Consider the following 13,464-nt stretch of genomic DNA (forward strand, 5'->3'; position numbering starts at 1 on the left):
ATTTCAGAATGCTGTTCCTGATGATGTTAATGATTGGCTTAGGTGTTCCAAACAAAAAAAAAATCTTCTACACCTATATAGGATGAATGAACCTCTTTTTTTTTTCAGTATATATTTTCAGTTTGTAGCTGGTTATAAGCCTTGTAATTCGGTTCCTTTTGGTTTGTATATTTATAACATTTTTTGCTCCTTTAATATGATTTCAACTACTGGGTAAGACCTTGTGGTAGTTTCCTTATAAAAGAATTGGGAAAACTTATCAAATTTTGCCGAATACAAAGTGACAAAAAAATAAGTGAGAAATGGGAGCCAGCCACTGACGAGTGGGACCCACACGGGGAATTCAGAAACTGTGGCGGGAGGAGCGCCAACCAACCAAACCCTATCCCCACTTCGTTCCTCCCTCCAAAACCCCAGCAGAATTCGATCCCCCATGGCAATCCTCCACCACCTCCCATGGCGCCGCCGCTCGCCGCGCCGCGCTTCCACGCCGCCGCGCTACCCCTCCGCCTCCGCCTCCGCACCCGCCCCCAGAAGCTCCCCTGCTGGCGCCGCGCCGCCCGGCCCAACGACGAGGTCCTGCACCAGCCGCCACACCAGGGCTTGCGATTTTGAGAGATGGATTTGGTTTTTGATTCGGTGGGGTTTTTTTGCAGGATTACTACTTGATCGATGCGCCGGAGTCCATCGGGGACGGCTTCTCGTTCAGTGGGGGTGAGTTAGGGTTTGTTTCAGCATTGGGGAATCGGATCAGAGGCTGCAAATTTTAGTCCACATTAGTTGGGTTCTGACATCATGTCAATATTGGTATTCGCTAACTTGTTCCTATTCTGCGGGGGATCGGTGCAGGGAAGTATACGGATGGCCCGAGCAAGTCCGATGAGTGGTTTGCTCAAGGGAGAATGGTATAGTGTGATCACTCCCTGTTTTGATGTGTTGTTGTGCACTCATCACTTGCAGACTGTTTGATATCTAAACTACATAATCCAGAGTTTGACGGAGTGATTAGATTTTCCGTGTGCCTTTTGCTTGATAATGCACTGTCTCACCATGAGCATTTTCATTTCATCATATTCTTCATGTGGATGAGAGTAGGATTGTTCCAATATGCTAGTCAAAAATATGATGATACTTACATTACAGGTAAAAGCTCATCCAGTATACGGGAACAAAGGGAAGGCAAAAGATCCCATCTTTGGGCTCACAATGGGAGCTGAATCACAATCTTCAAATGATGTTTTCAGGTGAATTGAGCTATATAAGTGGTTAGCAGGGTGTCAGGTACAATAATAGTGACGGCATTTAGCCTTGTATTTTCAAGTCATTGGTCTCCTTTAGGATAAGTATATTAGTTCTTCAAAGATGATAATTGCTCTTGTGTGTTCTTTTTTACTGTGATGCAGGTGGTTTTGTGTGGAGGCTGGGAGTTCTTCGAATCCTCCTGTTCTTTTTATTCATGGATTTCCATCTCAGGTGGGATTTTGACTAGGTTTTTGCCTATGTTCTTCTTTTTCTACAAAAAAGTCTTCCAATACTGAATATATGCCTTTGGACTTTCTTGGTTACAGGCATACTCTTATCGAAATGTGCTACCTGTAGTATCAGACAATTATCATGCCATTGCTTTTGATTGGCTCGGTGAGTTGCAGTGGTATGCACATTGTTTGATGCTTGACAAATGCAAAACTACTATTTAATTAAGTTGGCAGAAAAATGCAAAGTCATTCATATGTTTGGGAAAAAAATACATTTAGAAAATGTATTGCAATTACTGGTCATTATGACCAGGAGTCTATGCGTGCTGATCATACAAATTAGAATAGGAAACCATCTTTAGTACCTATTATCATCTTATTTTGACATTAATACTCAAGAACGTAAGAGTCATAATTTGTGTGGCTTCGCTTATAATCTTCTGTAAAGTTGTGCCACCGTACTGAACAACCATGCCTTTTTGGTTAATGCTGCTGCTCGGTTTGTAGGAGTAAGCATGTAGATATTTGCCTAACTTGAAAACAAAGAACTTTGTGTCTGCAGGTTTTGGGTTCTCAGATAAGCCTCAACCCGATTATGGTTTTGACTATACTCTTGATGGTAAAATTATCTACATAGTATCCTGTGTCTCCAAAACAAGTGTATTCGACTAATAATAACATAAACTACTATTTCCTTTCCAGAATATACATCGTCCTTGGAGTCTCTGATCAATGCTGTTGCTCCTGATAAGCTCTCCATTGTTGTTCAAGTACTTGTCATTAGCCATCCTGGATATGCCTATTATGAATCTCTAGGATCCTTGTTTATATGCAAACATACAACTTGCAGGGGTACTTTGCTCCAATTGTAGTCAAATATGCTAATGAACATCAGGACAAGTTGAACCACCTGATATTAGTTAACCCACCGGTGAGTTTTTTTTATTAGTAGCCACATAAGTTTTCTCTGATATTTTTGTGTGCTACATACTACGCAATCTTGTCTTGTAAAGCTTCATTATATCTTGAGAGTCATAGACTGATCACGAAATGCTTTTATATTTAGATAACGGATAAGCACGCGAAGCTTCCGTCCACCCTTGCATGTTTCAGCAATTTCTTGTTGGGTGAGATATTTTCCCAGGTTAGCAGGCATAGTGTGAAATGAACTTAGACATTATGTAATTTTTTGGTTTGTGCTTTGAAATTAAAATTCCTTTTCTCAAATCCCTTCAGGATCCTCTCAGAGCTAGTGATAAGGCCTTGACTAGTAGTGGCCCATACATGATGAAAGAAGAAGATGCAATGGTATACAGAAGGCCATACCTTGTCTCTGGTTCTTCTGGTTTTGCATTGAACGCAATCAGTAGAGCTATGAAAAAGGACCTTAAGGTAGCTTACTTGTCTATCACCTGGCCTTTTCAATTATTTAATTTGTATGATCTGAATGGCGTGTTTTATTACAGGTTTACATTGAATCCATGAGGAATATATTATCGAGTGATTCATGGAAAACAAAAACGACAGTATGTTGGGGCTTGAGAGATCGTTGGCTGAACTATGATGGAGTTGAAGATTTTTGTGGCAGTGCAAATTACAAAATTTTAGAACTGCCAATGGTTTGTTGTCTTTACCCCACCCCCACCCTCCTCTTGTCCTCACCAGGGGAAAAAATATTCAAAATTACCCTGTTCCATGAAAAAAGAGAGTAAAATAAAAACAAGAATATCTCACTGCTGTTTTGAGTTTCTTTCATGATTACTTGTAGCCTACGTGCCTAATTTTTTTCTCATTACTTTTCATTGCATTGATTGCCATTCTCTGGTGTCATTACTTATCATGCAGGCAGGGCACCATGTGCAGGAGGACCGTGGTGAAGAGCTAGGCAAGCTAGTCAAACGTATTCTAAGGTAACTCTGGAAAATTTCCTCTTTTTTTTTTAACTTACGGGCTAAGGTGCATTTCCAAAGGAGACAGATTCTTCTCTGAATGCTGATATAGTTCTCAATACATATTGAATATTACTGCCTACTATCACTGAAATGGCTGTATCAAGGTGATATGACAATAATGAAATACTGTAACACATTCTTTTGAATAACAGAATAAGTATACATTCTTGTTACATAACGTGTTAAAAGTATTCCATAGAACTCGATACTCCCATTACAGTTTTATGCAATGAGGAATGTTGGCAGGAGATATTTTGCAACATTTGTTGTCAGTATGTATGTTTTGGAATTCTCAAGGAAAAACTATGTTTTCCTGATGTACCATTGGCTCTGCGTCTACCTAATTAGCTCTAAAACTATGTAAAATCCGACTAACAAGGGTAGGGAGACAAGCATTCCAAAAATCACCCTGCAAAATTGAGCAACAAAATGGTATGAGAAAAACTTTGATTTCACTGTCCGCAGAAACATATGCCTTTGACAATATGTAGTTTGTAGTCAGTTCAAAATACTTACGCAGTACTGAGCACATCAGCATGCAGCCCGTATTCTTTCGCAAATATGAATGATGTGATGGATTGAGGTAGGGCTGCCTGAAGAATTCAAACGAACGTTAGTTGAGGCACATTTTCATCATTTCAGGAAGATACAAAATGTCGACAGAAATTACCTGAATATATATGAAAAATTATTATATTAGAAGACAAATCAGAAAGGTCATTTCTTTGCACTCATTTTAATCTTTAGAGCACAATAAGCATTGTAATTTAGAGAAACTGTATTTGACGTCTGAGATCTAACCTGCGTAGTCCTGGCTTCACGTACAAAGCTATAACCTTCACATTGTCTTGAATTAAACTATCTGGGTGGTCAGTGGAAGCCAATCCCCCACCCCCCCCCCCCCCCCTTTGATCACAAATTCTTGTAGACAATAATTCAGTTCACACTTGTTCCAAGGACCACTATCAGAGCAACATTCCCCTGTTTAACTCTAGTTTTGTAAACCGAAACATTGTTTACCTTAATATTCAGGAGTGCCCTGTCACCCCAAAGCAGAGCCCCTACCACTTTCGAATGTTTGTTAATTTTATACACAGGAACAGAAGTGGCTGTGTAGACAGTTATTAAGGGATGACATGGAACAAAGAGGATAATTATTCTTTCAGTTTTATAACTGTGATGCACATCAAAAACTAGTTTGCCTCTCCCATAAAGTAAACCCACTGTTGATTCAGACGAGGTTAACCCCTCTTGAATGAAATGTGCACTAGATGACATGATGAGTAGGACTTCCCTTGTGCATCTTATTAGTGCTGACTCCACTATAGCAACTAACTGTTTTTAAAACCTTGAACATGATTATGCTGTTAGACTCTTGATATTATTGTATGGGTCCTGGTGTTTAACTAACACTTGAGTTCGATTCATTATGCGATAAGCATCTGAATGAGTGGTCTCTAATGACTTGCTGTTTTTAACTTGTCCTTTTGTTTAGCGGATGACTGCATTCATGTGGGGACGGACTCTAGAACATGCCAAGAACAGATCCTCCACATAGGTGCCATGCTCATTCTTCACTTTATTTTGTTAAACTTTTCTTTACTTTAAGCACATCTGATCTCTAGACCAATTTCAACGATCTTTGCTCTTTGGCAAGCAGGGGTCAAAATGTGCCGGTGCAATAGGGACATGCACTATTCTTTGCATGAAAACAGAAGCTGAACCGCCCCATTGAAGACCAATCTATTCCATGGATAAGACACTGCCCTAAAGTGATGGTGAGTGTTTCTCAGACAATAATGGCATACCAGTTCGTGTTACATGTTCACTGATAGGGTAAGAGGTTCAAGCCTGGTATATATATAGTGCTGGGCCGAAATTTTTCGTCATGATCTGATTGCTTAAAAGCAAGGTCAAGGTGACCAAGATTCCAAGAAGATTATATTAGTACTGATCAGGAATTCAGTTCTGTCGTTTGGAATGCGCACTTGCACACCGACTACGCAACATATAATTAATCTGCTACTGCGCCTTTCGTGTGCATGCTTTGCCTTTTCTTTTGTGCAAATACGGTTCATGTTTGTGGCTCTGCGAGCAACATTAACCTTAAAGGCTTAAAGCACCCAGTGGTCAAGATTAGTGTGGTGCTGAGCCGTGCTGACAAACTAAGCTCAAATCTCACGTAGGAATAGCAGTGGAATGTGTAGTTTTCACAATGGATTCTCTTATCCTCCATTTGTTCAAGCATCTTTCTTTTCTTCCCTTTTGTTTCCGGACATTGCTAGCCCTGTACTTAAGCTAGCAATTCCTTTTTATCTCCATTAGTGTTGCACTATGTGTGTGGCATCTGACATATCTAGACAAAAACCTTTGGGCGGTAATACTTTGGTGCTGAAGGGATCTAATGTCGGTGAAATGCAATTATGGCAGATGACTTTGTTGGCATTTAGAAGTTCGGTTAATATATATATATATATACACAAAGGAACCCAGCAAGGGCTAAAAGCACTGGTTGTATGCATGTATCAGGCTATCAGCTAGTGGTGTAATGGGAAGTTAAGTGGGAATCTTCAGCTAGAGTTTTTTTTTTTGGGTCAAAAGTAAGCTTTCAACATTTAGTTGTAAAGTGGTAAAATCAAATGGCTTAAGTTGCATGCCTGTGAAAGGCTGATAGATTGACATCAGCCCAGCATCGTCTATACGTCGTTGCCATTCTACTTTGTAGTCTTAGGTTTAGGCCGTGTTTAGTTGTTTTGCAAAAAAAAAAAAATATTTGACGTATACGGATACACATTTGAAGTATTAAACGTAGACTAATAACAAAAAAAAATTATAGATTCCGCCTGTAAACTGCGAGACAAATCTGTTAAGCCTAATTAATCTATTATCAGCAAATGTTTACTGTAGCATCACATTATCAAATCATGGCGTGATTAGGCTTAAAAGATTCGTCTCGCAATTTATATATAAACTGTGCAATTGTTTTTTTTCGTCCACATTTAATGCTCCATGTATGTATCCAAATATTTGATGTGACGAAAAAATTAAAAGTTTGAAGGGAACTAAACACAGCCTTAGTTTGAAATAGAGGTGTATTTTGTATGTCATGGACCTAAATACGAGGAAACATTACCTTGCCTTAGCGCTTACTCCATCTGTACCGAAACATAAGAAATCGAACCGAATAGGATATATTATAATACTAAAAATCTAAATTGGAAGTTTATCTAAATTCGACATTTGTAGTATATGTCTTATACTCCATTATGGAACGGAGGAAGTAGCTCAAAACCTCCGGTGCACACAATTAGTGCAACTTATGTTTGGAACATCCCTCCAGGTTGATAATACTTGTCGTTTTGAATAAGGGCACGGTCTTAAAAAAAACATCTTTGACTGTTATTTTTTCTATATGTATAAAAGTGTTAACAAATATATGATTTTATGAAAGTACTTTTTAAGATCAATCTATACATGTAGTCAACATGTTTGAAGGACAAATATTTTAAAAAGATTCATAATCAAAGATTTTAAAGTTTGACCTCACCCAAATCTAAAACGACGAGTATACGTGTTGAGTATTATAAAGCAAGTGAGATATGCGTGCATGCGCGTAGAATTAAGGAACAAAAAGGGGAGAGAAAGAGATGTGCATGGATCCAATCGGTATAGGTAGCTTGCCTGTATGATGGCGACGCGGAGGACGTCGCCGCGGAGGCCGACGGCGATGGAGCCGATGGCCATGGCGGCGGGGCCGAGCGCGAACTTTAGCACCAGCCCCAGCGCCGCAAAGCTCGTCCCGCACGCGATGATCTTCTCCTGCTGCGCCATGAACAATCCTGCATCCATGCAAAACCACACACGTCTCGCCCCTCTTAAGTATCTTTCGTGTAATCAAAAATAAAAATGATAGCTACTTAGAGCAGGTGTAATAGCATGCTATAAGCCAGCTATAAACATATTTTAAAGAGATAAATGAAGAGAGAGAAAAGCAGCGGGCTATAAATATGTAGCCAGCTGCAGCACGGACTCCAAGACGTAATGTGTGTATGACAGATGAAACCATATATTAATAGTATAGTAAACAACTATTGTATGAATTGGCTATTAAACTATTGTAACAACCATATATTAACTATTGTAAACAGCTATAGATAATTTGGAGTAATAGTGGACTATACTATTAAACTTGCTCTTATGTCTGCTGCTGCTGTATGCAAGCAACTATCAGCACAAGAACACAAATAATTCCTTATTCTATTGTCCTATTCTTTTTCATTTTCATAAATATTTTCATATGTACGATAAGATTTAGCCAACCATCAACAAATTATAATAAATTATCGTATGTTTTTTTAATTAAAATAAGATGGTATAATTAGATTTGTTTAGAAAGTATTAGTGTCATAAACTTATCAGATTTTATAAACTTGTCACCGTATAAAATTGATCAAAATATCCAAAGTTTGGTTGAATACTGTCTCAAACATCAAATATTTACTATCAGAGAGAGTTTTTTTAAAAAATAAAAATAAAAGCATACTTCTACCCCTTTTTTTTTCCTTTCGTGCTAGCTATCGCAAGCTCTCTGCATGCAACAGACGTGCAGAACTTGTGCCTTTAATTTGAACGGTTCCTCGTGAAGATACTGCTGATTTTATTTTCCATTTCTTTTATTTGGTATAGGATTCTTGGTGTGTTCTTTTGGGTAATTATCTAGTGGAATATGTATTACTTGCTGGAGTACTAGATACGAATTATGGAACAAGTAGTGTGGGGATACAAGTCATTCACAAAAAGGAAGGTTAATTAATACTAACGATCAGTGTAGAATTTCACTAACAAGTGCCCTTGTTATACTACTACGTACATGATTAATTAACTTGTGATCTAGTTAATTACTTCATAAACCTAATGTACAATCGAATTAATTAACGTATTCTTCACACCAAAAAAAAAAAATCAAGCTTATGTATGTATGTACGTACCCATGCTGAACATGGCCATTCCTGTGCCTGACTTGGACATGATCAGCACCGATCCCTCGAAGGCGCTCGGCAACGCGATGTGTAACCTGCAGTTCAGGGGAAAAAAGGAAGAACAAATCAATGGTATTCCATCACAACGAATCGATCGCATATTAATTGGACAGTCGATCGCAATTAATACGTTGCAAGAATAATAATCTATGACCAGTGTGTGGAGCTACCAATAGCATTAGCCTCTCGTGCATGATGCTTAGCTACGTGCATCTACTGTCATGTCAGGGTGATCTCCACGTCAGATGGTTAGCTAACCACCACACATTTGTCACTCATACCATTACACACCGGCATAAACTGATCTCTCTATGTGATACGTTGGCAGAGCACAATCGTGCATATGTGCATGATTTTATATTAATCATGATACTTTTAAATATAACATACATACCTATATATGTTTTTCTACAAGTTTAATAAGACCAACATTTAATTACAATTGATCTCAGATACACTCGTGGATACACGATGGCGTATATCTTTTACGTAACCATTAAATATGTCACTGGTTTCCATCTGTTTGAGTGTGTGTTAGGAGGCACATTTGTGGATGTGTGAGGATATTACGTGTGGAGTAGTGTGTTTTTGTGTGGTTATAACATGCAATTGCAAAAATTAAATTGTTCCTCTTTATCTTACTGACATGTGGAGCCTACATGTAATAATAAATTAATTTGTATACATAACGTACCTATTGGCGAGGCAGGCCCAGGTGATGCCGACGAAGCTGGCGTAAGTGTTGGGGTTGCGCGCCAGCTTGTGCGCCACCACTTTCACCAGCGCCCACAGCGACGGCTTGCCCGCGGCGGCGGCGACGACGACCGTGCCTGCGGCGGCGCCGGCGCCGGCGGCCTCGACGTCCTTGCCGGCCGCCGCCGCCGCCTCGGCGCCGTCGACGTACATCCCGATGGCGGCCTTCCTGACCTCGAGCACGAAGAGCAGCAGCGTGAGCCAGACGATGGCCTGGAAGACGGAGAGCTGGACGACGAGCTGCTGCGCCCACTCGCCGTACATGGCGCGCGCCATGGGCACGCCGACGACGAGCGAGTTGGTGAGCGTGGACAGCGAGAAGCTGGTGATGGACCAGCTCACGGCGCAGCCGCCCTTGCTCATGAACCGCGCCCAGGCGCCGATGACGGCGACGATGACCGCCTTCGAGATCACGTCGGCGGCGACGGCGCGGTAGTTCACCTTAAAAAAGACGCGAATATTAGGGAAGCAAGGATCTAACATCAAATAATTAAAAGGAGTGAGGCTTCGAACCCAGGTCGTCTAGTCCACTATCTCATGGAACTAGCCAGAAGACCCTGGGCGTTTCTAGCGGTAGTTCACCTGGAATGGGTCGGTGTGGAGGGTGAACTCGAAGGTGAAGAAGGGGAGCGCGAAGAAGGCGACGAGCCGGTTCACGGCGTCGCACTGCTCCCTCGTGAAGATCCGCCACCACCTCACCGACCCGTAGCCCAGGAACAGCGCGAAGTAGAGCGGCACCGTCGCCGCCACCACCTTGTACACGTCTCCCCACCCTATCATCTTCTTCTTCTTCTCCGGCTCCGGCGAACTGATCAACTAAATTAACCCTAGAACCCTAGCTAGCTGCTAATGGAGAATTAATTAATTAACCAAGTGTAATGCGGTTGATCGCTGTGGATGAGTGGGTGTAGTGTGAGCTGGGCTTTATAGCGGGGGCGAGCTAGTCACTGGGGAGGAATATATGCATGGATCGATCAGAGTGGGATGGTGGCCGTCGGATCGATCCGAACGAACGGCTGGGGAGGATTGGTGGATTAGCTAGCTTGGTAATTTTGATTCGGATGACATATCTGCATGGTGGTGAGTGTGAGTGTGAGTGTTAGTGGGGGGTTGGAAGTTGACGCGACGGCCGGTTAGGTTAACGGGATCTTGTTCGCGCGCTTTTTTGCTTTCTCGCTCTCGCGCGCTTGGGATTATTTGAAATCTTTGCATGCATGCACGCGCGCGTGCAGAGAGAGAGAGAGAGAGAGAGAGAGAGAGAGAGAGAGAGAGTGTGTGTGTGTGTGTACATGTGTGTGTTTTTCTTTGCTTTGCTTCGATGATGGAGACTGCATGCAATTAGTGGCAAACTGGCAATGCTATATGCAAGCAAGCATGTGTTCTTGAGGTTGTGTGACTACCGTTGCCGAAAGGCAAGTAGTGATCATCTGTGTGGTCTGATCACTAGCTAGCTTTCGGTTTCAGTTTCAGGGTGTTCATGTATATTATACGTGAATCTATAGTTTACCTTACTAATATATATGTCTATGAATTGAATCTCTGAACCAACGTCGTCGTCTAAAATATTTTGATTTCAGACAATCATCTCTGCTGAAAGGACGTACTCGTTTTGATTATCAACATCTCTTCAGTTTCATCAAACTTAGCTCCACCTAGCGCATGCAACTGGCTGCATTCGTTTCTCCGATAAGAATTAGATGAAATTTTGGATACTCGTAGCATGTTTTTCAAACTGCTAAACGATGCGGGTTTTTTTTGAAAACTTTCTATATAAAAGTTGCTCTAAAATATCATATTAATCAATTTTTTAAATTTATAATAATTAAAACTCAATTAATCACGCGTTATTACCATCTTATTTTACGTGAAACACTTAATCTTTATCTTCATCTTCATCTTCATCTTCAGGAGATTCAAACACCACCGTACTTCATTGTATGATGGTTTGTTGGTTTATGCGGAAAGAGAGGAACGCCAGGATCTTTAGCAAAGGTTATGCTTGGTGTTAGGGATATACAATGATATTAGAGATGAGATCATGGTGTGGAGGGAGGCCGGTATTTTTAGAGTGCTCAGTGTTAGGGATATACAATGATATTAGAGATGAGATCCTGGTGTGGAGGGAGGCCGTTATTTTTAGAGAAGTTGGCTAAGAACCCCGCTGTAAAGCGGTCCTGTGTGTTTTTTGTTTTTGTTCTCTTCTCTCTGTTCTCCCACGTTCTCTCCCTCGACAGTTTAATGTCGATATTGTTAAAGTTGTAACATCTTTCTTTCAGTCTTAATAAAATTTGGTCGGCCGCCTCCTTAGCCGTCCCGATAAAAAACTAGCTTAGATACTATCTCCGCCTCGAGATATAAGAAATTTTAGCAATACAAATTCATAGTTAAATTAATCCCTTATATTTTAGAATAACGGTGGTAATAATTACTTAACGCAAATAAAGGAACAGTTAATGATATTTTGAAGGAAATGCTAGCACAATGCTATAGTACTGTATGCTTATGCTAGTTTCAACATCAGGTGGCCGGTCAGGTCAGTATTGCTGCAAAGGTGCTCTAGCTAGCTAGCTAGCTAGGTCGACTAGCATCTCCTGGATTAACCTTCAGTACAGTGGCTTAGCTAGAGAGAGAGACGTATGGATCGAGTAGTGGAGAGAGAGAAAGCATATATCAGTATATCAGCACAAAGGAATAGGATGCAGCTAGCAGTGGTTATTCTACTACTATACCTTCATGCATGTTGTCCAAATTATTGTTTTCCAGTTCCTGCTTGACTACTACTGCGTATATATGTATGTATTTTGTGATCGATATTGAAACAAAAAGGAAAAAGGAACAAGATGTTGGGCATTGTTTTAGATAGATCATAAGTTGGCCTGGAGAGCGATTTGGAATCTATACCTTTGCATACCGTATTTTCCTCTTCTTGTTGACACGAATTAGTTTTGTCGGTAAAGTTACAGACGCATGAGACAAAACAATGTTAAGTACACTATTACGCTTCTGTAATAGAACTGTCAGTCTATCATCTGTTCATCTGTGAGTTTGCCTTGGAAAAAAAGGGCTATCTGTGAGAAAATCAAATCATTTGAATTATATCCAAATACCATTTCAAATTTTCAATGGTATATGCATACTTGCATATATTCTCTGTCTTCCAAAATTTGGGATATGCATGGTACATATGATCAGATACAGTACTTCATAAGTTGACTGATTAGTGTTGCATTTCTATATGTAGCAAAACTTCCTGCTATATCACCACTATCCATAGTCAGCTAAGCTTCAAAGTTCACTGATTCTGCTATAAAAACATTTCAGCTCCACTCTCCTGAAACACACTACCTTACTTGGAAAACTAAATCTGGCAAAGTCAATGATTAGTTTATATACATTCTGGTAAATAGAATCATTACAAGCAACATGACACCTTAAAATAATTGTCCACGATGCATTCAGAACACAGATTACCCTAAAAGCAAGCGGATTAGCATAATAGCATCTGCAGGTGCATGCAAAGATCAGAGAAAAGCAAAGCTCTTTTTCACTGCATTCACGCTAATTACCTAAGATGGACGATTCAGAAATCACTCCAACGTACATTCTCTATTAATTTCAGAGATCAGAATAGTTAGTAAAGCAAAGAGCGACGTCCACATATTCCCACTCACCTTATCTGATCTGCAGAGAGGATCAGGGAATTAATCCCCACATACATGCATGATCATGATCCATCTATTTGCTCGTAGAACAAATTTGCTGACGCACAGAAGCCATTTATATGTAAAGTTGCAACATCTGATCATGCATGTCATGTTACTGTCAGTCCACTAAAACGAAAAAGAAAATGTTCCAATCCATTGATCAGTTCTTTGTTCCATGAAGAGCTCAATTTACTCTGATCGATCTACCTCCACTGAATAATAATGCAGCTGCAGATTGGCACTGCATTTGCATTACTCCCTGCAACTTGGCATTATGCTTTACTGCCTTTCAGGTGGCAAATGGAATTTTTGTGTCAATTGAAAGATTGAAATGAAGCAGGCATATTTCTTGCGTGCTTTGTGTCAGCATTCGTCCTGAACAGAGGCACACTCAGCTATGGTGGAAATGGAATTGCTTCTTTTGGCATAACACTCAGCTATGTCTGATAGGTGGGGCCAGGAACAACACGTGGGCCCATTTGTCAGTAGCAGTTTGTACAGAATTTACCCCGGCACTATTCAGATTCTCATATTGCAGCAA

At 40.5% G+C, this 13,464-nt stretch overlaps 2 protein-coding genes across 2 annotated transcripts; one reads left to right on the forward strand and one right to left on the reverse strand.

Annotated features, from left to right (window-relative positions):
* Positions 1 to 401: 401 nt before the first annotated feature.
* On the forward strand, positions 402 to 5,685 carry LOC127785724 (uncharacterized). Its single transcript, XM_052313128.1, has 15 exons — positions 402 to 576; positions 657 to 714; positions 850 to 905; positions 1,144 to 1,244; positions 1,404 to 1,473; positions 1,569 to 1,638; positions 2,038 to 2,094; positions 2,178 to 2,245; positions 2,326 to 2,406; positions 2,542 to 2,619; positions 2,712 to 2,867; positions 2,942 to 3,094; positions 3,321 to 3,385; positions 4,923 to 4,985; positions 5,088 to 5,685. Exons 1-14 carry the CDS (start codon positions 457 to 459, stop codon positions 4,927 to 4,929), a joined length of 1,140 nt encoding a protein of 379 aa, XP_052169088.1. The 5' UTR covers positions 402 to 456; the 3' UTR covers positions 4,930 to 4,985; positions 5,088 to 5,685.
* On the reverse strand, positions 3,552 to 10,105 carry LOC127785735 (probable auxin efflux carrier component 5a). The gene is made up of 6 exons (XM_052313138.1): positions 9,802 to 10,105; positions 9,161 to 9,660; positions 8,416 to 8,501; positions 7,109 to 7,266; positions 3,944 to 4,020; positions 3,552 to 3,836 (listed from the first exon to the last, which is right to left on the reverse strand). Exons 1-6 carry the CDS (start codon positions 9,997 to 9,999, stop codon positions 3,764 to 3,766), a joined length of 1,092 nt encoding a protein of 363 aa, XP_052169098.1. The 5' UTR covers positions 10,000 to 10,105; the 3' UTR covers positions 3,552 to 3,763.
* Positions 10,106 to 13,464: the final 3,359 nt, after the last annotated feature.

This window comes from Oryza glaberrima, chromosome 1 (assembly GCF_000147395.1).
Source record: "Oryza glaberrima chromosome 1, OglaRS2, whole genome shotgun sequence".
Taxonomy (NCBI): domain Eukaryota; kingdom Viridiplantae; phylum Streptophyta; class Magnoliopsida; order Poales; family Poaceae; genus Oryza; species Oryza glaberrima.